At 47.5% G+C, this 27,860-nt stretch overlaps 1 protein-coding gene across 1 annotated transcript; it reads right to left on the bottom strand.

Annotated features, from left to right (window-relative positions):
* LOC139567293 (RPA-related protein RADX-like) lies at positions 1-26,959 on the bottom strand (the record flags this gene model as incomplete). The annotated part of the gene is made up of 4 exons (XM_071388715.1): positions 26,560-26,959; positions 5,726-6,198; positions 2,465-2,637; positions 1-163 (listed from the first exon to the last, which is right to left on the bottom strand). Coding segments are annotated over exons 1-4 (1,024 nt in total), but the record flags the coding sequence as incomplete, so codon positions are not given.
* Positions 26,960-27,860: the final 901 nt, after the last annotated feature.

Raw genomic sequence — 27,860 nt, 5'->3', positions numbered from 1 at the left:
CTATATGTTGGTGGTCTCTCTTGTCGTAGCTCTCCTTGACTCTGAAGCCTCTCGTTCTCAATACCTGACCTGGTCTCAGTCTGCCATACCACGACACACACACACTGTTCCACAACACACACACACAAACACACCCCGACACGTCACACACCTCCAACACCGCCTGAGGAAAGAGAGGAAGAGGAGGGGAGAAAAGCAGACAGAGAGAGAATATTCAGTCAGTGTGTTTTTACACATTTTAATTTATTTTACCATTATTTAACTAGACAAGTCAGTCAAGTTAGTTAAGAACAAATTCTTATTTACAATGACGGCCTAGGAACTAACTGCACTATTAAATATACAGTACCAGTCAAAAGTTTACACACCTACTCATTTAAGGGTTTTTCTTTATTTTTACTATTTTCTACATTGTAGAATAATAGTGAAGACGTCAAAACTATGAAATAACACATATGGAATCATGTAGTAACCAAAAAAGTGTTAAACAAATGTATTTTATATTTGAGATTCTTCAAAGTAGCCACTCTTTGCCATGATGACAGCCTTGCACACTTGGCATTCTCTCAACCAGTTTCACCTGGAATGCTTTTCCAACAGACTTGAAATAATTCCCACATATGCTGAGCACTTCTTGGCTGCTTTTTCTTCCCTCTGCGGTCCGACTCATCCCAAACCATCTAATTGGGTTGAGGTCAAATCAAATCCAATTTTATTGGTCACATACACATGGTTAGCAGATGTTAATGGTCACATGGTTAGCAGATGTTATTGGTCACATGGTTAGCAGATGTTAATGGTCACATGGTTAGCAGATGTTATTGGTCACATGGTTAGCAGATGTTAATGGTCACATGGTTAGCAGATGTTATTGGTCACATGGTTAGCAGATGTTATTGGTCACATACACATGGTTAGCAGATGTTAATGTGAGTGTAGCGAAATGCTTGTGCTTCTAGTTCCGACCGTGCAGTAATATCTAATAAGTTATCTAACAATTTCACAAAAACTACCTAATACATGCAAGTGTAAAGGGATAAAGAATATGTACATAAAGATATATGAATGAGTGATGGTACAGAACGGCATAGGCAAGATTCAGTAGATGGTATAGAGTACAGTTTATACATATGAGATGAGTAATGTAGGGTATATAAACATTATTAAAGTGACTAGTGATACATTTATTAAGTAAATTTATTTGAGGTCAGGTGATTGTGTAGGCCAGGTCATTTAATGCAGCACTCCATCACTCTCCTTCTTGGTCAAATAGCTCTTACACAGCCTGGAGGTGTGTTTGGTCATTGTCCTGTTGAAAAACAAATGATAGTCCCACTAAGTGCAAACCAGATGGGATGGCGTATCCCTGCAGAATGCTGTGGTAGCCATTGCTGGTTAACTGTGCCTTGAATAAAATCACAGACAGTGTCACCAGCAAAGCACCATAACACCTCCTCCTCCTCCTCCTCCATGCTTCACGGTGGGATCCACACAAACGGAGATCATCTGTTCACCTACTCTGAGTCTCCCAAAGACACGGCGGTTGGAACCAAAAATCGCACATTTGGACTCATCAGACCAAAGGACAGATTTCCACTGGTCTAATGTGCATTGTTCGTGTTTCTTGGCCCAAGCAAGTCTCTTCTTCTTATTGGTGTCCTTTAGTAGTGGTTTCTTTGCAGCAATTCGACCATGAAGGCCTGATTCATGCAGTCTCCTCTGAACAGTTGATGTTGAGATGTGTCTGTTACTTGAACTCTGTGAAGCATTTATTGGGGCTGCAATTTCTGATGCTGGTAACTCTAATGAACTCATCCTCTGCAGCAGAGGTAACTCTGGGTCTTCCTTTCCTGTGGCGATCCTCATGAGACAATTTCATCACAGCGCTTTTTGCGACTACACTTGACATTTTCCGGATTGACTGACCTTCATGTCTTAAAGTAATGATGGACTGTCGTTTCTCTTTGCTTATTTGAGCTGTTCTTGCCGTAATATGGACTTGGTCTTTTACCAAATAGGGCTATCTTCTGTATACCACCCCTACCTTGTCACAACACAACCGATTGGCTCAAAAGTATGAAGAAGGAAAGAAATTCCACAAATTAACTTTTAAGAAGGCACACCTGTTTATTGAAAGGCATTCCAGGTGACTACCTCATGAAGTTGGTTGAGAGAATGCCAAGAGTGTGCAAAGCTGTCATCAAGGAAAAAGGTGGCTACTTTGAAGAATCTCAAATATAAAATACATTTTGATTTGTTCAACACATGTTTTGGATTTTTTGGTTACTACATGATTCCATATATGTTATTTCATAGTTTTGATGTCTTCACTATTATTCTACAATGTAGAAAATAGTACATATAAAGAAAAACCCTTGAATGAGTAGGTGTGTCCGAACTTTTGACTGGTACTGTATATGTGTATGCATGTATATATATATGCGTGTATGGTGTGTGTACTAACCTTATAAGGGCATTCACAATTGCTGTCTGATTTCCCATAATACATCACTCTGGACTTGTTTAGAACTCGCACCACCAGCACACCCCTGGCCACACCCCTCCACACTGTGGCACCGCCCTTACGGGACAGGAAGTCCTCCTGCAGTTCAGCTAGCGTCACTGTAGCCCGAGCACCTGGAGAGAGACAACACATACACATCGGAATGGTAGGAGACAATACACACCTGGAGAGAGACAACACATACACATCGGAATGGCCGATTAATCTGGGACGATTTCAAGTTTTCATAACAATCGGAAATCGGTATTTTTGGGCGCCGATTTGCCGTTTTTTTTTTTTTGTTTGTTTGTTTACACCTTTATTTATTCTTTATTTAACTAGGCAAGTCAGTTAAGAACACATTCTTATTTTCAATGACGGCGAGGCAGAACGACAGATTTTTAACCTTGTCAGCTCGGGGGATCCAATCTTGCATTGATTATATTGCACTCCACGAGGACCCTGCCTGTTAGCGAATGCAGTAAGCTAAGGTAAGTTGCTAGCTAGCATTAAACTTATCTTATAAAAAACAATCAATCAATGACTGTCATTGCTCCAATGTGTACTTAACCATAAACATCAATGCCTTTCTTAAAATCAATACACAAGTATATATTTTTAAACCTGCATATTTAGCTAAAAGAAATCCAGGTTAGCAGGCAATATTAACCAGGTGAAATTGTGTCATTTCTCTTGCGTTCATTGCACGCAGAGTCAGGGTATATGCAACAGTTTGGGCCGCCTGGCTCTTTGCGAACTAATTTGCCAGAATTTTACGTAATTATGACATAACATTGAAGGTTGTGCAATGTAACAGGAATATTTAGACTCATGGATGCCACCCGTTAGAATACGGAACGGAATAAACTTTTTGTTTTCGAGGTGATAGTTTCCGGATTAGTCAAAGGTATATGGTTTAGAGAGAAATAGTCGACGATATAATTCCTGTAAAAACTTGCGGCTGAACTTGAAAGGGGTTCCTTCGTTATTTTACCGTTCATGTCTTCCATAGAGAATGTCTTGATCTACTTCAAATAAGGTCTATGTTTCGTGCAGGCTTAAACCGCCTCGACGTTTTGATACCCGTGTAAATCTCACTAGGATAAGGTAACGTTTGTCAACATATTTTCATAAATCCACTCTACAATTTTTTTTATCTTCGTTTATATTTAGCCAATATTGATCAGAGTTACCTTGTCCTATGGATATCTACACAGTTATAAAATTGGCAAGGTGGTGTAAGCCTACACGAAACACAGACCTTATTTTAAGTGAATCTAAAAATATCCTATGGAATAAATGAAGGAACCGCTTTTCAGATTTTGCTAAAAGGTGTCATGGGAATTATAACTCGCACTTTGGTTGTCAATTCTTACCATGCCCATTATTAAAATAGGATTTCCTGCATATAGAAATGACAGTTTTTGTTTTCAACATTCATCACAGGTAACTTAAACTCTATTTTTATTCAAACAGTTGAGAGTATTTGTCTCCTAAGCAGACTCTTCAGTATCATTGTCACTTCAGAGCTGTGTGTGTGTGTGTATTTATGTATTATATTAAGTTAAAATAAAAGTGTTCATTGTTCATTCAGTATTGTTGCAATTGTCATTATTACAAAAATGTGTGTGTGTGATATATATATATAAATTTTAAAAAAATAAATAATATTTTGTCCTCCAATAATCGGTATCGGCATTGAAAAATCATAATCGGTCGACCTCTAATATGGAGAGAGACAACACACACACACACACCTGGAGAGAGACAACACACACACACACACCTGGAGAGAGACAACACACACACACACACCTGGAGAGAGACAACACACACACACACACCTGGAGAGAGACAACACACACCTGGAGAGAGACAATACACACCTGGAGAGAGACACTACACACCTGGAGAGAGACAACACACACACACCTGGAGAGAGACAACACACACACACCTGGAGAGAGACAACACACACACACCTGGAGAGAGACAACACACACACACCTGGAGAGAGACAACACACACACACCTGGAGAGAGACAACACACACACACCTGGAGAGAGACAACACACACACACCTGGAGAGAGACAATACACACCTGGAGAGAGACAATACACACCTGGAGAGAGACAAGACACACCTGGAGAGAGACAATACACACCTGGAGAGAGACAACACACACCTGGAGAGAGACAACACACACCTGGAGAGAGACAACACACACCTGGAGAGAGACAACACACACCTGGAGAGAGACAAGACACACCTGGAGAGAGACAAGACACACCTGGAGAGAGACAAGACACACCTGGAGAGAGACAAGACACACCTGGAGAGAGACAACACACACCTGGAGAGAGACAACACACACCTGGAGAGAGACAACACACACCTGGAGAGAGACAACACACACCTGGAGAGAGACAACACACACCTGGAGAGAGACAACACACACCTGGAGAGAGACAACACACACCTGGAGAGAGACAACACACACCTGGAGAGAGACAACACACACCTGGAGAGAGACAATACACACCTGGAGAGAGACAATACACACCTGGAGAGAGACAACACACACCTGGAGAGAGACAACACACACATGGAGAGAGACAATACACACCTGGAGAGAGACAATACACACCTGGAGAGAGACAATACACACCTGGAGAGAGACAATACACACCTGGAGAGAGACAATACACACCTGGAGAGAGACAACACACACCTGGAGAGAGACAACACACACCTGGAGAGAGACAATACACACCTGGAGAGAGACAATACACACCTGGAGAGAGACAATACACACCTGGAGAGAGACAATACACACCTGGAGAGAGACAATACACACCTGGAGAGAGACAATACACACCTGGAGAGAGACAACACACACACACCTGGAGAGAGACAATACACACCTGGAGAGAGACAACACACACACACCTGGAGAGAGACAACACACACACACCTGGAGAGAGACAACACACACACACCTGGAGAGAGACAACACACACCTGGAGAGAGACAATACACACCTGGAGAGAGACAACACACACCTGGAGAGAGACAACACACACCTGGAGAGAGACAATACACACACACCTGGAGAGAGACAATACACACCTGGAGAGAGACAACACACACACACACACACACACACACACACACCTGGAGAGAGAACACACTCCTGCTCTGTCCTAAAACTACTACGCACCCTCTACATCCGGGTCCGAGTCCTCTGAGTTCTCTGAGTCCTCTGAGTTGGGGGTCTCCCTCCAGGCTGGTCCACTGTAGTCCTGGTTGTTCCAGAGGGGCAGATAGCAGCTCCTCCTGGCCCTGAGGGGCAGCAAGCTGGGGGCCTGGGCCCTCTCTAGGTGGACTGGGCCTGGGATTAGGGCTGGGTCTGCTGGATGGGATCCTGGGTCTCTCTCTGGGTCTGGTTGGGCTCCGTACCATGGCAGTCTCTCCAGCTCCACCCCGGGAGTCAGCCCCTCCATCCCGCCTTCCCCTCCTCCATCCCCAGCCACCTCCACACTCACCAGCCTGTAAGTCCTCCCTCCTCCCCACTCCTCCTCCTCCCCTACAGACTCCCCGGGTGAAAAGGTAACATGTCGTAGCTCAGCGCCACACCGGAACACGTTCCTCTCCACCAGACGGTTGAGGCTGGGGTCAAGGGTCACACGCAGCCTGAAGACGGAGAGACAGGGTGAGGAGGAACACAGTATACAGTGCCCGGAGAATTTAATAAGCTAGCTAGCTGGGCTAACTACAATAAAAACTGCAGCTAGCTAGCTGGGCTAACTACAATAACAACTGCAGCTAGCTAGCTGGGCTAACTACAATAACAACTGCAGCTAGCCAGCTGGGCTAACTACAATAACAACTGCAGCTAGCCAGCTGGGCTAACTACAATAACAACTGCAGCTAGCCAGCTGGGCTAACTACAATAAAAACTGTAGTTAGCCAGCTGGGCTAACTACAATAACAACTGCAGCTAGCCAGCTGGGCTAACTACAATAAAAACTGCAGCTAGCCAGCTGGGCTAACTACAATAACAACTGCAGCTAGCCAGCTGGGCTAACTACAATAACAACTGCAGCTAGCCAGCTGGGCTAACTACAATAACAACTGCAGCTAGCCAGCTGGGCTAACTACAATAACAACTGCAGCTAGCCAGCTGGGCTAACTACAATAAAAACTGCAGCTAGCTAGCTGGGCTAACTACAATAACACCTGCAGCTAGCCAGCTGGGCTAACTACAATAACAACTGCAGCTAGCCAGCTGGGCTAACTACAATAAAAACTGCAGCTAGCTAGGTGGGCTAACTACAATAACAACTGCAGCTAGCCAGCTGGGCTAACTACAATAACAACTGCAGCTAGCCAGCTGGGCTAACTACAATATCAACTGCAGCTAGCCAGCTGGGCTAACTACAATAACAACTGCAGCTAGCCAGCTGGGCTAACTACAATAAAAACTGCAGCTAGCCAGCTGGGCTAACTACAATATCAACTGCAGCTAGCCAGCTGGGCTAACTACAATAACAACTGCAGCTAGCCAGCTGGGCTAACTACAATAACAACTGCAGCTAGCCAGCTGGGCTAACTACAATATCAACTGCAGCTAGCCAGCTGGGCTAACTACAATAACAACTGCAGCTAGCCAGCTGGGCTAACTACAATAACAACTGCAGCTAGCCAGCTGGGCTAACTACAATAAAAACTGCAGCTAGCTAGCTGGGCTAACTACAATATCAACTGCAGCTAGCCAGCTGGGCTAACTACAATAACAACTGCAGCTAGCCAGCTGGGCTAACTACAATAACAACTGCAGCTAGCTAGCTGGGCTAACTACAATAAAAACTGCAGCTAGCCAGCAGCCTGGACGCAGATGTGTTGATGCTCCTCCAAATCCATTTGCTTTTTCATCAAACCTTCCTGCCAATTCTATTAGAAACAAAGACTAGAAAGCTACATGTTGAATATTAATCTCTCTGGAATTCACATCTCCATTCCACAACACACACTGAACACTGTCCAGACCATTGTAGGCATTCTGTAACCTAGTACGGTCAGACAGACAGTAACCTAGTCCAGTCAGGGACACACAGTAACCTAGTCCGGTCAGACAGACAGTAACCTAGTACGGTCAGACAGACAGTAACCTAGTCCGGTCAGACAGACAGTAACCTAGTACGGTCAGACAGACAGTAACCTAGTCCAGTCAGGGACACACAGTAACCTAGTCCGGTCAGACAGACAGTAACCTAGTACGGTCAGACAGACAGTAACCTAGTCCGGTCAGACAGACAGTAACCTAGTACGGTCAGACAGACAGTAACCTAGTACGGTCAGACACACAGTAACCTAGTCCGGTCAGACACACAGTAACCTAGTCCGGTCAGACACACAGTAACCTAGTCCAGTCAGACAGACAGTAACCTAGTCCAGTCAGACACACAGTAACCTAGTCCAGTCAGACAGACAGTAACCTAGTCCAGTCAGGGACACACAGTAACCTAGTCCGGTCAGACAGACAGTAACCTAGTCCGGTCAGACAGACAGTAACCTAGTACGGTCAGACAGACAGTAACCTAGTCCAGTCAGACACACAGTAACCTAGTCCAGTCAGACACACAGTAACCTAGTCCGGTCAGACAGACAGTAACCTAGTCCGGTCAGACAGACAGTAACCTAGTACGGTCAGACAGACAGTAACCTAGTCCAGTCAGGGACACACAGTAACCTAGTCCGGTCAGACAGACAGTAACCTAGTACGGTCAGACAGACAGTAACATAGTCCGGTCAGACAGACAGTAACCTAGTACGGTCAGACAGACAGTAACCTAGTACGGTCAGACACACAGTAACCTAGTCCGGTCAGACACACAGTAACCTAGTCCGGTCAGACACACAGTAACCTAGTCCAGTCAGACAGACAGTAACCTAGTCCAGTCAGACACACAGTAACCTAGTCAAGTCAGACAGACAGTAACCTAGTCCAGTCAGGGACACACAGTAACCTAGTCCGGTCAGACAGACAGTAACCTAGTCCGGTCAGACAGACAGTAACCTAGTACGGTCAGACAGACAGTAACCTAGTCCAGTCAGACACACAGTAACCTAGTCCAGTCAGACACACAGTAACCTAGTCCGGTCAGACACACAGTAACCTAGTCCAGTCAGACAGACAGTAACCTAGTCCAGTCAGACACACAGTAACCTAGTCCAGTCAGACACACAGTAACCTAGTCCAGTCAGACAGACAGTAACCTAGTCCAGTCAGACAGACAGTAACCTAGTCCAGTCAGACACACAGTAACCTAGTCCAGTCAGACACACAGTAACCTAGTCCAGTCAGACACACAGTAACCTAGTCCGGTCAGACACACAGTAACCTAGTCCAGTCAGACAGACAGTAACCTAGTCCAGTCAGACACACAGTAACCTAGTCCAGTCAGACAGACAGTAACCTAGTCCAGTCAGACAGACAGTAACCTAGTCCGGTCAGACAGACAGTAACCTAGTCCAGTCAGACACACAGTAACCTAGTCCAGTCAGACACACAGTAACCTAGTCCGGTCAGACACACAGTAACCTAGTCCGGTCAGACACACAGTAACCTAGTCCGGTCAGACAGACAGTAACCTAGTCCAGTCAGACACACAGTAACCTAGTCCAGTCAGACACACAGTAACCTAGTCCAGTCAGGGACACACAGTAACCTAGTCCGGTCAGACAGACAGTAACCTAGTACGGTCAGACAGACAGTAACCTAGTCCAGTCAGACAGACAGTAACCTAGTCCAGTCAGACACACAGTAACCTAGTCCAGTCAGACACACAGTAACCTAGTCCAGTCAGGGACACACAGTAACCTAGTCCGGTCAGACAGACAGTAACCTAGTACGGTCAGACAGACAGTAACCTAGTCCGGTCAGACACACAGTAACCTAGTCCGGTCAGACAGACAGTAACCTAGTCCAGTGAGACAGACAGTAACCTAGTCCGGTCAGACACACAGTAACCTAGTCCGGTCAGACACACAGTAACCTAGTCCAGTCAGGGACAGACAGTAACCTAGTCCAGTCAGGGACACACAGTAACCTAGTCCGGTCAGACAGACAGTAACCTAGTACGGTCAGACACACAGTAACCTAGTCCAGTCAGACACACAGTAACCTAGTCCAGTCAGACACACAGTAACCTAGTCCAGTCAGACACACAGTAACCTAGTCCGGTCAGACAGACAGTAACCTAGTCCAGTCACACACAGTAACCTAGTCCAGTCAGACACACAGTAACCTAGTCCAGTCAGACACACAGTAACCTAGTCCAGTCAGACACACAGTAACCTAGTCCAGTCAGACACACAGTAACCTAGTCCGGTCAGACACACAGTAACCTAGTCCGGTCAGACACACAGTAACCTAGTCCGGTCAGACACACAGTAACCTAGTCCAGTGAGACACACAGTAACCTAGTCCGGTCAGACAGACAGTAACCTAGTCCGGTCAGACACACAGTAACCTAGTCCAGTCAGACACACAGTAACCTAGTCCAGTCAGACACACAGTAACCTAGTCCAGTCAGACACACAGTAACCTAGTCCAGTCAGACACACAGTAACCTAGTCCAGTCAGACACACAGTAACCTAGTCCAGTCAGACACACAGTAACCTAGTCCAGTCAGACACACAGTAACCTAGTCCAGTCAGACACACAGTAACCTAGTCCAGTCAGACACACAGTAACCTAGTCCAGTCAGACAGACAGTAACCTAGTCCAGTCAGACAGACAGTAACCTAGTCCAGTCAGACACACAGTAACCTAGTCCAGTCAGACACACAGTAACCTAGTCCAGTCAGACACACAGTAACCTAGTCCAGTCAGACAGACAGTAACCTAGTCCAGTCAGACAGACAGTAACCTAGTCCAGTCAGACAGACAGTAACCTAGTCCGGTCAGACACACAGTAACCTAGTCCGGTCAGACACACAGTAACCTAGTCCAGTCAGACACACAGTAACCTAGTCCAGTCAGACACAGTAACCTAGTCCGGTCAGACACACAGTAACCTAGTCCGGTCAGACACACAGTAACCTAGTCCGGTCAGACAGACAGTAACCTAGTCCAGTGAGACACACAGTAACCTAGTCCGGTCAGACAGACAGTAACCTAGTCCGGTCAGACACACACAGTAACCTAGTCCGGTCAGACACACACAGTAACCTAGTCCAGTCAGACACACAGTAACCTAGTCCAGTCAGACACACAGTAACCTAGTCCAGTCAGACACACAGTAACCTAGTCCAGTCAGACACACAGTAACCTAGTCCAGTCAGACACACAGTAACCTAGTCCAGTCAGACACACAGTAACCTAGTCCAGTCAGACAGACAGTAACCTAGTCCAGTCAGACAGACAGTAACCTAGTCCAGTCAGACACACAGTAACCTAGTCCAGTCAGACACACAGTAACCTAGTCCAGTCAGACACACAGTAACCTAGTCCGGTCAGACACACAGTAACCTAGTCCAGTCAGACACACAGTAACCTAGTCCAGTCAGACACACAGTAACCTAGTCCAGTCAGACACACAGTAACCTAGTCCAGTCAGACACACAGTAACCTAGTCCAGTCAGGGACACACAGTAACCTAGTCCAGTCAGGGACACACAGTAACCTAGTCCGGTCAGACACACAGTAACCTAGTCCGGTCAGACACACAGTAACCTAGTCCGGTCAGACACACAGTAACCTAGTCCGGTCAGACACACAGTAACCTAGTCCAGTCAGACACACAGTAACCTAGTCCAGTCAGGGACACACAGTAACCTAGTCCGGTCAGACACACAGTAACCTAGTCCGGTCAGACACACAGTAACCTAGTCCGGTCAGACACACAGTAACCTAGTCCAGTCAGACACACAGTAACCTAGTCCGGTCAGACACACAGTAACCTAGTCCAGTCAGACACACAGTAACCTAGTCCAGTCAGACACACAGTAACCTAGTCCAGTCAGACACACAGTAACCTAGTCCAGTCAGACACACAGTAACCTAGTCCAGTCAGGGACACAGTAACCTAGTCCAGTCAGACACACAGTAACCTAGTCCGGTCAGACACACAGTAACCTAGTCCGGTCAGACACACAGTAACCTAGTCCAGTCAGACACACAGTAACCTAGTCCAGTCAGGGACACACAGTAACCTAGTCCGGTCAGACACACAGTAACCTAGTCCGGTCAGACACACAGTAACCTAGTCCAGTCAGACACACAGTAACCTAGTCCAGTCAGACACACAGTAACCTAGTCCAGTCAGACACACAGTAACCTAGTCCAGTCAGACACACAGTAACCTAGTCCAGTCAGGGACACAGTAACCTAGTCCAGTCAGACACACAGTAACCTAGTCCGGTCAGACACACAGTAACCTAGTCCGGTCAGACACACAGTAACCTAGTCCAGTCAGACACACAGTAACCTAGTCCAGTCAGACACACAGTAACCTAGTCCAGTCAGACACACAGTAACCTAGTCCAGTCAAGGACACAGTAACCTAGTCCAGTCAGACACACAGTAACCTAGTCCGGTCAGACACACAGTAACCTAGTCCGGTCAGACACACAGTAACCTAGTCCAGTCAGACACACAGTAACCTAGTCCAGTCAGACAGACAGTAACCTAGTCCAGTCAGACACACAGTAACCTAGTCCAGTCAGACAGACAGTAACCTAGTCCGGTCAGACACACAGTAACCTAGTCCAGTCAGACAGACAGTAACCTAGTCCAGTCAGACAGACAGTAACCTAGTCCAGTCAGGGACACACAGTAACCTAGTCCAGTCAGACAGACAGTAACCTAGTCCGGTCAGACACACAGTAACCTAGTCCGGTCAGACACACAGTAACCTAGTCCAGTCAGACAGACAGTAACCTAGTCCGGTCAGACACACAGTAACCTAGTCCAGTCAGACAGACAGTAACCTAGTCCAGTCAGGGACACACAGTAACCTAGCCCAGTCAGACACACAGTAACCTAGTCCAGTCAGACACACAGTAACCTAGTCCAGTCAGACAGACAGTAACCTAGTCCGGTCAGACAGACAGTAACCTAGTCCGGTCAGACAGACAGTAACCTAGTCCAGTCAGACACACAGTAACCTAGTCCAGTCAGGGACACAGTAACCTAGTCCAGTCAGACACACAGTAACCTAGTCCAGTCAGACACACAGTAACCCAGTCCAGTCAGACACACAGTAACCTAGTCCAGTCAGACACACAGTAACCTAGTCCAGTCAGACACACAGTAACCTAGTCCGGTCAGACACACAGTAACCTAGTCCAGTCAGACACACAGTAACCTAGTCCAGTCAGGGACACACAGTAACCTAGTCCAGTCAGGGACACACAGTAACCTAGTCCAGTCAGACACACAGTAACCTAGTCCAGTCAGACAGACAGTAACCTAGTCCAGTCAGGGACACACAGTAACCTAGTCCAGTCAGACACACAGTAACCTAGTCCAGTCAGACACACAGTAACCTAGTCCGGTCAGACACACAGTAACCTAGTCCAGTCAGACAGACAGTAACCTAGTCCAGTCAGGGACACAGTAACCTAGTCCAGTCAGACAGACAGTAACCTAGTCCGGTCAGACACACAGTAACCTAGTCCAGTCAGACAGACAGTAACCTAGTCCAGTCAGACAGACAGTAACCTAGTCCGGTCAGACACACAGTAACCTAGTCCGGTCAGACACACAGTAACCTAGTCCAGTCAGGGACACACAGTAACCTAGTCCAGTCAGGGACACACAGTAACCTAGTCCAGTCAGACAGACAGTAACCTAGTCCAGTCAGACACACAGTAACCTAGTCCGGTCAGACACACAGTAACCTAGTCCGGTCAGACACACAGTAACCTAGTCCGGTCAGACACACAGTAACCTAGTCCAGTCAGACACACAGTAACCTAGTCCAGTCAGACACACAGTAACCTAGTCCAGTCAGACACACAGTAACCTAGTCCGGTCAGACACACAGTAACCTAGTCCAGTCAGACACACAGTAACCTAGTCCAGTCAGACACACAGTAACCTAGTCCAGTCAGACACACAGTAACCTAGTCCAGTCAGACACACAGTAACCTAGTCCAGTCAGACACACAGTAACCTAGTCCGGTCAGACACACAGTAACCTAGTCCAGTCAGACACACAGTAACCTAGTCCAGTCAGACACACAGTAACCTAGTCCAGTCAGACACACAGTAACCTAGTCCAGTCAGACACACAGTAACCTAGTCCAGTCAGGGACACACAGTAACCTAGTCCAGTCAGATAGACAGTAACCTAGTCCAGTCAGACACACAGTAACCTAGTCCAGTCAGACACACAGTAACCTAGTCCGGTCAGACACACAGTAACCTAGTCCAGTCAGACACACAGTAACCTAGTCCGGTCAGACACACAGTAACCTAGTCCAGTCAGACACACAGTAACCTAGTCCGGTCAGACACACAGTAACCTAGTCCAGTCAGACACACAGTAACCTAGTCCGGTCAGACACACAGTAACCTAGTCCAGTCAGACACACAGTAACCTAGTCCAGTCAGACACACAGTAACCTAGTCCGGTCAGACACACAGTAACCTAGTCCAGTCAGACACACAGTAACCTAGTCCAGTCAGACACACAGTAACCTAGTCCAGTCAGACACACAGTAACCTAGTCCAGTCAGATAGACAGTAACCTAGTCCAGTCAGACACACAGTAACCTAGTCCAGTCAGACACACAGTAACCTAGTCCGGTCAGACACACAGTAACCTAGTCCAGTCAGACACACAGTAACCTAGTCCGGTCAGACACACAGTAACCTAGTCCAGTCAGACACACAGTAACCTAGTCCAGTCAGACACACAGTAACCTAGTCCAGTCAGACACACAGTAACCTAGTCCGGTCAGACACACAGTAACCTAGTCCGGTCAGACACACAGTAACCTAGTCCAGTCAGACACACAGTAACCTAGTCCGGTCAGACACACAGTAACCTAGTCCAGTCAGACACACAGTAACCTAGTCCAGTCAGACACACAGTAACCTAGTCCAGTCAGACACACAGTAACCTAGTCCAGTCAGACACACAGTAACCTAGTCCAGTCAGGGACACAGTAACCTAGTCCAGTCAGACACACAGTAACCTAGTCCGGTCAGACACACAGTAACCTAGTCCGGTCAGACACACAGTAACCTAGTCCAGTCAGACACACAGTAACCTAGTCCAGTCAGACACACAGTAACCTAGTCCAGTCAGACACACAGTAACCTAGTCCAGTCAAGGACACAGTAACCTAGTCCAGTCAGACACACAGTAACCTAGTCCGGTCAGACACACAGTAACCTAGTCCGGTCAGACACACAGTAACCTAGTCCAGTCAGACACACAGTAACCTAGTCCAGTCAGACAGACAGTAACCTAGTCCAGTCAGACACACAGTAACCTAGTCCAGTCAGACAGACAGTAACCTAGTCCGGTCAGACACACAGTAACCTAGTCCAGTCAGACAGACAGTAACCTAGTCCAGTCAGACAGACAGTAACCTAGTCCAGTCAGGGACACACAGTAACCTAGTCCAGTCAGACAGACAGTAACCTAGTCCGGTCAGACACACAGTAACCTAGTCCGGTCAGACACACAGTAACCTAGTCCAGTCAGACAGACAGTAACCTAGTCCGGTCAGACACACAGTAACCTAGTCCAGTCAGACAGACAGTAACCTAGTCCAGTCAGGGACACACAGTAACCTAGCCCAGTCAGACACACAGTAACCTAGTCCAGTCAGACACACAGTAACCTAGTCCAGTCAGACAGACAGTAACCTAGTCCGGTCAGACAGACAGTAACCTAGTCCGGTCAGACAGACAGTAACCTAGTCCAGTCAGACACACAGTAACCTAGTCCAGTCAGGGACACAGTAACCTAGTCCAGTCAGACACACAGTAACCTAGTCCAGTCAGACACACAGTAACCCAGTCCAGTCAGACACACAGTAACCTAGTCCAGTCAGACACACAGTAACCTAGTCCAGTCAGACACACAGTAACCTAGTCCGGTCAGACACACAGTAACCTAGTCCAGTCAGACACACAGTAACCTAGTCCAGTCAGGGACACACAGTAACCTAGTCCAGTCAGGGACACACAGTAACCTAGTCCAGTCAGACACACAGTAACCTAGTCCAGTCAGACAGACAGTAACCTAGTCCAGTCAGGGACACACAGTAACCTAGTCCAGTCAGACACACAGTAACCTAGTCCAGTCAGACACACAGTAACCTAGTCCGGTCAGACACACAGTAACCTAGTCCAGTCAGACAGACAGTAACCTAGTCCAGTCAGGGACACAGTAACCTAGTCCAGTCAGACAGACAGTAACCTAGTCCGGTCAGACACACAGTAACCTAGTCCAGTCAGACAGACAGTAACCTAGTCCAGTCAGACAGACAGTAACCTAGTCCGGTCAGACACACAGTAACCTAGTCCGGTCAGACACACAGTAACCTAGTCCAGTCAGGGACACACAGTAACCTAGTCCAGTCAGGGACACACAGTAACCTAGTCCAGTCAGACAGACAGTAACCTAGTCCAGTCAGACACACAGTAACCTAGTCCGGTCAGACACACAGTAACCTAGTCCGGTCAGACACACAGTAACCTAGTCCGGTCAGACACACAGTAACCTAGTCCAGTCAGACACACAGTAACCTAGTCCAGTCAGACACACAGTAACCTAGTCCAGTCAGACACACAGTAACCTAGTCCGGTCAGACACACAGTAACCTAGTCCAGTCAGACACACAGTAACCTAGTCCAGTCAGACACACAGTAACCTAGTCCAGTCAGACACACAGTAACCTAGTCCAGTCAGACACACAGTAACCTAGTCCAGTCAGACACACAGTAACCTAGTCCGGTCAGACACACAGTAACCTAGTCCAGTCAGACACACAGTAACCTAGTCCAGTCAGACACACAGTAACCTAGTCCAGTCAGACACACAGTAACCTAGTCCAGTCAGACACACAGTAACCTAGTCCAGTCAGGGACACACAGTAACCTAGTCCAGTCAGATAGACAGTAACCTAGTCCAGTCAGACACACAGTAACCTAGTCCAGTCAGACACACAGTAACCTAGTCCGGTCAGACACACAGTAACCTAGTCCAGTCAGACACACAGTAACCTAGTCCGGTCAGACACACAGTAACCTAGTCCAGTCAGACACACAGTAACCTAGTCCGGTCAGACACACAGTAACCTAGTCCAGTCAGACACACAGTAACCTAGTCCGGTCAGACACACAGTAACCTAGTCCAGTCAGACACACAGTAACCTAGTCCAGTCAGACACACAGTAACCTAGTCCGGTCAGACACACAGTAACCTAGTCCAGTCAGACACACAGTAACCTAGTCCAGTCAGACACACAGTAACCTAGTCCAGTCAGACACACAGTAACCTAGTCCAGTCAGACACACAGTAACCTAGTCCAGTCAGACACACAGTAACCTAGTCCAGTCAGACACACAGTAACCTAGTCCAGTCAGACACACAGTAACCTAGTCCAGTCAGACACACAGTAACCTAGTCCAGTCAGGGACACACAGTAACCTAGTCCAGTCAGACACACAGTAACCTAGTCCGGTCAGACACACAGTAACCTAGTCCAGTCAGACACACAGTAACCTAGTCCAGTCAGACACACAGTAACCTAGTCCAGTCAGACACACAGTAACCTAGTCCAGTCAGACAGACAGTAACCTAGTCCGGTCAGACAGACAGTAACCTAGTCCAGTCAGACACACAGTAACCTAGTCCAGTCAGACACACAGTAACCTAGTCCAGTCAGACACACAGTAACCTAGTCCAGTCAGACACACAGTAACCTAGTCCAGTCAGACAGACAGTAACCTAGTCCAGTCAGGGACACAGTAACCTAGTCCAGTCAGACACACAGTAACCTAGTCCGGTCAGACACACAGTAACCTAGTCCGGTCAGACACACAGTAACCTAGTCCAGTCAGACACACAGTAACCTAGTCCAGTCAGACACACAGTAACCTAGTCCAGTCAGACACACAGTAACCTAGTCCAGTCAGGGACACAGTAACCTAGTCCAGTCAGATACACAGTAACCTAGTCCGGTCAGACACACAGTAACCTAGTCCGGTCAGACACACAGTAACCTAGTCCAGTCAGACACACAGTAACCTAGTCCAGTCAGACAGACAGTAACCTAGTCCAGTCAGACACACAGTAACCTAGTCCAGTCAGACAGACAGTAACCTAGTCCGGTCAGACACACAGTAACCTAGTCCAGTCAGACAGACAGTAACCTAGTCCAGTCAGGGACACACAGTAACCTAGTCCAGTCAGACAGACAGTAACCTAGTCCGGTCAGACACACAGTAACCTAGTCCGGTCAGACACACAGTAACCTAGTCCAGTCAGACAGACAGTAACCTAGTCCGGTCAGACACACAGTAACCTAGTCCAGTCAGACAGACAGTAACCTAGTCCAGTCAGGGACACACAGTAACCTAGCCCAGTCAGACACACAGTAACCTAGTCCAGTCAGACACACAGTAACCTAGTCCAGTCAGACAGACAGTAACCTAGTCCGGTCAGACAGACAGTAACCTAGTCCGGTCAGACAGACAGTAACCTAGTCCAGTCAGACACACAGTAACCTAGTCCAGTCAGGGACACAGTAACCTAGTCCAGTCAGACACACAGTAACCTAGTCCAGTCAGACACACAGTAACCCAGTCCAGTCAGACACACAGTAACCTAGTCCAGTCAGACACACAGTAACCTAGTCCAGTCAGACACACAGTAACCTAGTCCGGTCAGACACACAGTAACCTAGTCCAGTCAGACACACAGTAACCTAGTCCAGTCAGGGACACACAGTAACCTAGTCCAGTCAGGGACACACAGTAACCTAGTCCAGTCAGACACACAGTAACCTAGTCCAGTCAGACAGACAGTAACCTAGTCCAGTCAGGGACACACAGTAACCTAGTCCAGTCAGACACACAGTAACCTAGTCCAGTCAGACACACAGTAACCTAGTCCGGTCAGACACACAGTAACCTAGTCCGGTCAGACACACAGTAACCTAGTCCAGTCAGGGACACAGTAACCTAGTCCAGTCAGACAGACAGTAACCTAGTCCGGTCAGACACACAGTAACCTAGTCCAGTCAGACAGACAGTAACCTAGTCCAGTCAGACAGACAGTAACCTAGTCCGGTCAGACACACAGTAACCTAGTCCGGTCAGACACACAGTAACCTAGTCCAGTCAGGGACACACAGTAACCTAGTCCAGTCAGGGACACACAGTAACCTAGTCCAGTCAGACAGACAGTAACCTAGTCCAGTCAGACACACAGTAACCTAGTCCAGTCAGACACACAGTAACCTAGTCCGGTCAGACACACAGTAACCTAGTCCGGTCAGACACACAGTAACCTAGTCCGGTCAGACACACAGTAACCTAGTCCAGTCAGACACACAGTAACCTAGTCCAGTCAGACACACAGTAACCTAGTCCAGTCAGACACACAGTAACCTAGTCCGGTCAGACACACAGTAACCTAGTCCAGTCAGACACACAGTAACCTAGTCCAGTCAGACACACAGTAACCTAGTCCAGTCAGACACACAGTAACCTAGTCCAGTCAGACACACAGTAACCTAGTCCAGTCAGACACACAGTAACCTAGTCCGGTCAGACACACAGTAACCTAGTCCAGTCAGACACACAGTAACCTAGTCCAGTCAGACACACAGTAACCTAGTCCAGTCAGACACACAGTAACCTAGTCCAGTCAGACACACAGTAACCTAGTCCAGTCAGGGATACACAGTAACCTAGTCCAGTCAGACAGACAGTAACCTAGTCCAGTCAGACACACAGTAACCTAGTCCAGTCAGACACACAGTAACCTAGTCCGGTCAGACACACAGTAACCTAGTCCAGTCAGACACACAGTAACCTAGTCCAGTCAGACACACAGTAACCTAGTCCAGTCAGACACACAGTAACCTAGTCCGGTCAGACACACAGTAACCTAGTCCAGTCAGACACACAGTAACCTAGTCCGGTCAGACACACAGTAACCTAGTCCAGTCAGACACACAGTAACCTAGTCCAGTCAGACACACAGTAACCTAGTCCGGTCAGACACACAGTAACCTAGTCCAGTCAGACACACAGTAACCTTGTCCAGTCAGACACACAGTAACCTAGTCCAGTCAGACACACAGTAACCTAGTCCAGTCAGACACACAGTAACCTAGTCCAGTCAGGGACACAGTAACCTAGTCCAGTCAGACACACAGTAACCTAGTCCAGTCAGACACACAGTAACCTAGTCCGGTCAGACACACAGTAACCTAGTCCAGTCAGACAGACAGTAACCTAGTCCGGTCAGACACACAGTAACCTAGTCCAGTCAGACACACAGTAACCTAGTCCAGTCAGACACACAGTAACCTAGTCCAGTCAGACACACAGTAACCTAGTCCAGTCAGACACACAGTAACCTAGTCCGGTCAGACACACAGTAACCTAGTCCGGTCAGACACACAGTAACCTAGTCCAGTCAGACACACAGTAACCTAGTCCAGTCAGACACACAGTAACCTAGTCCAGTCAGACACACAGTAACCTAGTCCAGTCAGACACACAGTAACCTAGTCCAGTCAGACACACAGTAACCTAGTCCGGTCAGACACACAGTAACCTAGTCCGGTCAGACACACAGTAACCTAGTCCAGTCAGACAGACAGTAACCTAGTCCAGTCAGACACACAGTAACCTAGTCCAGTCAGACAGACAGTAACCTAGTCCGGTCAGACACACAGTAACCTAGTCCAGTCAGACAGACAGTAACCTAGTCCAGTCAGGGACACACAGTAACCTAGTCCAGTCAGACAGACAGTAACCTAGTCCGGTCAGACACACAGTAACCTAGTCCGGTCAGACACACAGTAACCTAGTCCAGTCAGACAGACAGTAACCTAGTCCGGTCAGACACACAGTAACCTAGTCCAGTCAGACAGACAGTAACCTAGTCCAGTCAGGGACACACAGTAACCTAGCCCAGTCAGACACACAGTAACCTAGTCCAGTCAGACACACAGTAACCTAGTCCAGTCAGACAGACAGTAACCTAGTCCGGTCAGACAGACAGTAACCTAGTCCGGTCAGACAGACAGTAACCTAGTCCAGTCAGGGACACAGTAACCTAGTCCAGTCAGACACACAGTAACCTAGTCCAGTCAGACACACAGTAACCTAGTCCAGTCAGACACACAGTAACCCAGTCCAGTCAGACACACAGTAACCTAGTCCAGTCAGACACACAGTAACCTAGTCCAGTCAGACACACAGTAACCTAGTCCGGTCAGACACACAGTAACCTAGTCCAGTCAGACACACAGTAACCTAGTCCAGTCAGGGACACACAGTAACCTAGTCCAGTCAGACACACAGTAACCTAGTCCAGTCAGACAGACAGTAACCTAGTCCAGTCAGACAGACAGTAACCTAGTCCAGTCAGACAGACAGTAACCTAGTCCAGTCAGGGACACACAGTAACCTAGTCCAGTCAGACACACAGTAACCTAGTCCAGTCAGACACACAGTAACCTAGTCCGGTCAGACACACAGTAACCTAGTCCAGTCAGACAGACAGTAACCTAGTCCAGTCAGGGACACAGTAACCTAGTCCAGTCAGACAGACAGTAACCTAGTCCGGTCAGACACACAGTAACCTAGTCCAGTCAGACAGACAGTAACCTAGTCCAGTCAGACAGACAGTAACCTAGTCCGGTCAGACACACAGTAACCTAGTCCGGTCAGACACACAGTAACCTAGTCCAGTCAGGGACACACAGTAACCTAGTCCAGTCAGGGACACACAGTAACCTAGTCCAGTCAGACAGACAGTAACCTAGTCCAGTCAGACACACAGTAACCTAGTCCGGTCAGACACACAGTAACCTAGTCCGGTCAGACACACAGTAACCTAGTCCGGTCAGACACACAGTAACCTAGTCCAGTCAGACACACAGTAACCTAGTCCAGTCAGACACACAGTAACCTAGTCCAGTCAGACACACAGTAACCTAGTCCAGTCAGACACACAGTAACCTAGTCCAGTCAGACACACAGTAACCTAGTCCAGTCAGACACACAGTAACCTAGTCCAGTCAGACACACAGTAACCTAGTCCGGTCAGACACACAGTAACCTAGTCCGGTCAGACACACAGTAACCTAGTCCAGTCAGACACACAGTAACCTAGTCCAGTCAGACACACAGTAACCTAGTCCAGTCAGACACACAGTAACCTAGTCCAGTCAGACACACACAGTAACCTAGTCCAGTCAGACAGACAGTAACCTAGTCCAGTCAGACACACAGTAACCTAGTCCGGTCAGACACACAGTAACCTAGTCCGGTCAGACACACAGTAACCTAGTCCAGTCAGACACACAGTAACCTAGTCCGGTCAGACACACAGTAACCTAGTCCAGTCAGACACACAGTAACCTAGTCCGGTCAGACACACGGTAACCTAGTCCGGTCAGACACACAGTAACCTAGTCCGGTCAGACACACAGTAACCTAGTCCGGTCAGACACACAGTAACCTAGTCCGGTCAGACACACAGTAACCTAGTCCGGTCAGACACACAGTAACCTAGTCCAGTCAGACACAGAGTAACCTAGTCCAGTCAGACACACAGTAACCTAGTCCAGTCAGACACACAGTAACCTAGTCCAGTCAGACACACAGTAACCTAGTCCAGTCAGACACACAGTAACCTAGTCCAGTCAGACACACAGTAACCTAGTCCAGTCAGACACACAGTAACCTAGTCCAGTCAGACACACAGTAACCTAGTCCAGTCAGACACACAGTAACCTAGTCCAGTCAGACACACAGTAACCTAGTCCAGTCAGGGACACACAGTAACCTAGTCCAGTCAGACACACAGTAACCTAGTCCGGTCAGACACACAGTAACCTAGTCCAGTCAGACACACAGTAACCTAGTCCAGTCAGACACACAGTAACCTAGTCCAGTCAGACACACAGTAACCTAGTCCAGTCAGACAGACAGTAACCTAGTCCGGTCAGACAGACAGTAACCTAGTCCAGTCAGACACACAGTAACCTAGTCCAGTCAGACACACAGTAACCTAGTCCAGTCAGACACACAGTAACCTAGTCCAGTCAGACACACAGTAACCTAGTCCAGTCAGACAGACAGTAACCTAGTCCAGTCAGGGACACAGTAACCTAGTCCAGTCAGACACACAGTAACCTAGTCCGGTCAGACACACAGTAACCTAGTCCGGTCAGACACACAGTAACCTAGTCCAGTCAGGGACACACAGTAACCTAGTCCAGTCAGGGACAGACAGTAACCTAGTCCAGTCAGACAGACAGTAACCTAGTCCGGTCAGACAGACAGTAACCTAGTCCAGTCAGACACACAGTAACCTAGTCCAGTCAGACACACAGTAACCTAGTCCAGTCAGACACACAGTAACCTAGTCCAGTCAGACACACAGTAACCTAGTCCAGTCAGACACACAGTAACCTAGTCCAGTCAGACACACAGTAACCTAGTCCAGTCAGGGACACAGTAACCTAGTCCAGTCAGACACACAGTAACCTAGTCCGGTCAGACACACAGTAACCTAGTCCGGTCAGACACACAGTAACCTAGTCCAGTCAGACACACAGTAACCTAGTCCAGTCAGACACACAGTAACCTAGTCCGGTCAGACAGACAGTAACCTAGTCCGGTCAGACACACAGTAACCTAGTCCAGTCAGACAGACAGTAACCTAGTCCAGTCAGGGACACACAGTAACCTAGTCCAGTCAGACAGACAGTAACCTAGTCCGGTCAGACACACAGTAACCTAGTCCGGTCAGACACACAGTAACCTAGTCCAGTCAGACAGACAGTAACCTAGTCCGGTCAGACACACAGTAACCTAGTCCAGTCAGACAGACAGTAACCTAGTCCAGTCAGGGACACACAGTAACCTAGCCCAGTCAGACACACAGTAACCTAGTCCAGTCAGACACACAGTAACCTAGTCCAGTCAGACAGACAGTAACCTAGTCCAGTCAGACAGACAGTAACCTAGTCCGGTCAGACAGACAGTAACCTAGTCCGGTCAGACAGACAGTAACCTAGTCCAGTCAGACACACAGTAACCTAGTCCAGTCAGGGACACAGTAACCTAGTCCAGTCAGACACACAGTAACCTAGTCCAGTCAGACACACAGTAACCCAGTCCAGTCAGACACACAGTAACCTAGTCCAGTCAGACACACAGTAACCTAGTCCAGTCAGACACACAGTAACCTAGTCCGGTCAGACACACAGTAACCTAGTCCAGTCAGACACACAGTAACCTAGTCCAGTCAGACACACAGTAACCTAGTCCAGTCAGGGACACACAGTAACCTAGTCCAGTCAGGGACACACAGTAACCTAGTCCAGTCAGACACACAGTAACCTAGTCCAGTCAGACAGACAGTAACCTAGTCCAGTCAGGGACACACAGTAACCTAGTCCAGTCAGACACACAGTAACCTAGTCCAGTCAGACACACAGTAACCTAGTCCGGTCAGACACACAGTAACCTAGTCCAGTCAGACAGACAGTAACCTAGTCCAGTCAGACAGACAGTAACCTAGTCCAGTCAGACAGACAGTAACCTAGTCCGGTCAGACACACAGTAACCTAGTCCGGTCAGACAGACAGTAACCTAGTCCGGTCAGACAGACAGTAACCTAGTCCGGTCAGACACACAGTAACCTAGTCCGGTCAGACACACAGTAACCTAGTCCAGTCAGGGACACACAGTAACCTAGTCCAGTCAGGGACACACAGTAACCTAGTCCAGTCAGACAGACAGTAACCTAGTCCAGTCAGACACACAGTAACCTAGTCCGGTCAGACACACAGTAACCTAGTCCGGTCAGACACACAGTAACCTAGTCCAGTCAGACACACAGTAACCTAGTCCAGTCAGACACACAGTAACCTAGTCCAGTCAGACACACAGTAACCTAGTCCGGTCAGACACACAGTAACCTAGTCCAGTCAGACACACAGTAACCTAGTCCAGTCAGACACACAGTAACCTAGTCCAGTCAGACACACAGTAACCTAGTCCAGTCAGACACACAGTAACCTAGTCCAGTCAGACACACAGTAACCTAGTCCGGTCAGACACACAGTAACCTAGTCCAGTCAGACACACAGTAACCTAGTCCAGTCAGACACACAGTAACCTAGTCCAGTCAGACACACAGTAACCTAGTCCAGTCAGGGACACACAGTAACCTAGTCCAGTCAGACAGACAGTAACCTAGTCCAGTCAGACACACAGTAACCTAGTCCAGTCAGACACACAGTAACCTAGTCCGGTCAGACACACAGTAACCTAGTCCAGTCAGACACACAGTAACCTAGTCCGGTCAGACACACAGTAACCTAGTCCAGTCAGACACACAGTAACCTAGTCCGGTCAGACACACAGTAACCTAGTCCAGTCAGACACACAGTAACCTAGTCCGGTCAGACACACAGTAACCTAGTCCAGTCAGACACACAGTAACCTAGTCCAGTCAGACACACAGTAACCTAGTCCGGTCAGACACACAGTAACCTAGTCCAGTCAGACACACAGTAACCTAGTCCAGTCAGACACACAGTAACCTAGTCCAGTCAGACACACAGTAACCTAGTCCAGTCAGACACACAGTAACCTAGTCCAGTCAGACACACAGTAACCTAGTCCAGTCAGACACACAGTAACCTAGTCCAGTCAGACACACAGTAACCTAGTCCAGTCAGACACACAGTAACCTAGTCCAGTCAGACACACAGTAACCTAGTCCAGTCAGACACACAGTAACCTAGTCCAGTCAGACACACAGTAACCTAGTCCAGTCAGGGACACACAGTAACCTAGTCCAGTCAGACACACAGTAACCTAGTCCGGTCAGACACACAGTAACCTAGTCCAGTCAGACACACAGTAACCTAGTCCAGTCAGACACACAGTAACCTAGTCCAGTCAGACACACAGTAACCTAGTCCAGTCAGACAGACAGTAACCTAGTCCGGTCAGACAGACAGTAACCTAGTCCAGTCAGACACACAGTAACCTAGTCCAGTCAGACACACAGTAACCTAGTCCAGTCAGACACACAGTAACCTAGTCCAGTCAGACACACAGTAACCTAGTCCAGTCAGACACACAGTAACCTAGTCCAGTCAGACACACAGTAACCTAGTCCAGTCAGACAGACAGTAACCTAGTCCAGTCAGACAGACAGTAACCTAGTCCAGTCAGACAGACAGTAACCTAGTCCAGTCAGACAGACAGTAACCTAGTCCAGTCAGACACACAGTAACCTAGTCCAGTCAGACACACAGTAACCTAGTCCAGTCAGACACACAGTAACCTAGTCCAGTCAGACAGACAGTAACCTGTCAGGGACACAGTAAAAAACAAACACAATTTCCAAAAACAAACACAATTTCATTATTTTTTCTACATAAGACCGAATCGAGCCAGTTGGTCACATATTTGTAATTTAACTTTTAAAATGTATTGCCTTATATGTGGCATAAACACAACCCGTCAAACTGTTTTAATCTGATTAGCCTACTTCAAAAATCTCCTGTAGGCTACCGGCGTACATTCATCCTAAACATAATTTCAGCATCCACACTGTGCAGCAGTCATTAGATGAATGGAAAGAGACATATACAATACAAAATGTTTATTACATTTCGACCCGTCCCTTACCAGCGCTGCTCTACAATACTAGCTATCTACACCATCCACTAACGTTGCGCTACTGTAGCAGCCTACCTCTCCGTTGTTTACCCTGCTAGTCTACCCTCAACACTATCCAGTCACACCCACCCACCTGCAGTCCCCATCTGTCAGAGTAGCGTCGTAGAGGCTGTCTGAGGAGCTGATGTTCTGGGGGAAATACAGACTGAAGCCTCGGTCTCTCCCGTAACGCTGCACCGACAACACCCATAACCGCTCCCGACAGAGTACCGGGGTGGTGTTGTGCTGGGACGAGTTGGTGGCGGTGCGGGAGAAGGTTCTCTGTAACGGACAGCTCACCGACGCCATGTTTAACCCAAACAACAATACCGCACTGCAGTGTGGGAACTTCGACTGACAGACAAGATGGCGGGTGTTGTCTTCTGCTTACAGAGTCAAGTCTGGCTAACTACCTACGTGGTGTCCGGAAGTGGGAGGCTCAACTGCGATTGGCGTTCCATCAGCGCTTTGTAATTGGTTAGACGGTTTTTACTGGTCCGTTCCCGACCGTCTGAAACCAGACTGGGAGAGCTGAAAGCCAGTCTATTCTTGATGGAAAATCCTACAGTGCCATTTGAACGTTAACAAAACACACAACAAAAACACCTCACTTATCGCTTAAATATGAAATTAAAAATAATTTTGACGTCAGTTATTAGTCTACCAGTTTTTAATTTATTACAACTAATTCTTCATTATTAGGCCATTATCTCATGATGACTTATGTTCAGCTATCACCTGATAAAATTGTGTTATGTGAATAAGGCTCTTTTTAATTACTCTTGTGTAATTGGGCAGCAAACAGCCTACCGGTTTTTCATTTACTAATAAATCTAATAAATCTACAGTACCAGTCAAAAGTTTGGATACACCTACACATTCAACGGTTTTTCTTAATTTCTTTTTATTATTTTCTACATTGCAGAATAATAGTGAAGACATCAACACTATGAAATAACACATATGGAATCATGTAGTAACCAAAAAAGTGTTAAACAAATGTGTTTTATATTTGAGATTCTTCAAAGTAGCCATCCTTTGCCTTGATGACAGCTTTGCACACTCTTGGCATTCTCTCAACCAGCTTCATGAGGTAGTCACATGGAATGCATTTCAATTGACAGGTGTGCCTTGTTATAAGTTCATTTGTGAAATGTATTTCCTTCTTAATGCGTTTGAGCCAATCAGTTGTGTTGTGACAAGGTAGGGGTGGTATACAGAAGATAGCCCCATTTGGTAAAAGACCAAGTCCATATTATGGCAAGAACAGCTCAAATAAGCAAAGAGAAACGACAGTCCATCATTACTTTAAGACATGAAGGTCAGTCAATCCGGAAAATGTCAAGAACTTTGAAAGTTTCTTCAGGTGAAGTCACAACAACCATCAAGCGCTAT

The sequence above is a fragment of the Salvelinus alpinus genome, unplaced genomic scaffold, assembly GCF_045679555.1.
Source record: "Salvelinus alpinus unplaced genomic scaffold, SLU_Salpinus.1 scaffold_171, whole genome shotgun sequence".
In the NCBI taxonomy this organism is placed as follows: Eukaryota; Metazoa; Chordata; class Actinopteri; order Salmoniformes; family Salmonidae; genus Salvelinus; species Salvelinus alpinus.
Note: the sequence above shows the minus strand (reverse complement) of the source record. Positions and strands in the feature narration are given on the sequence as shown.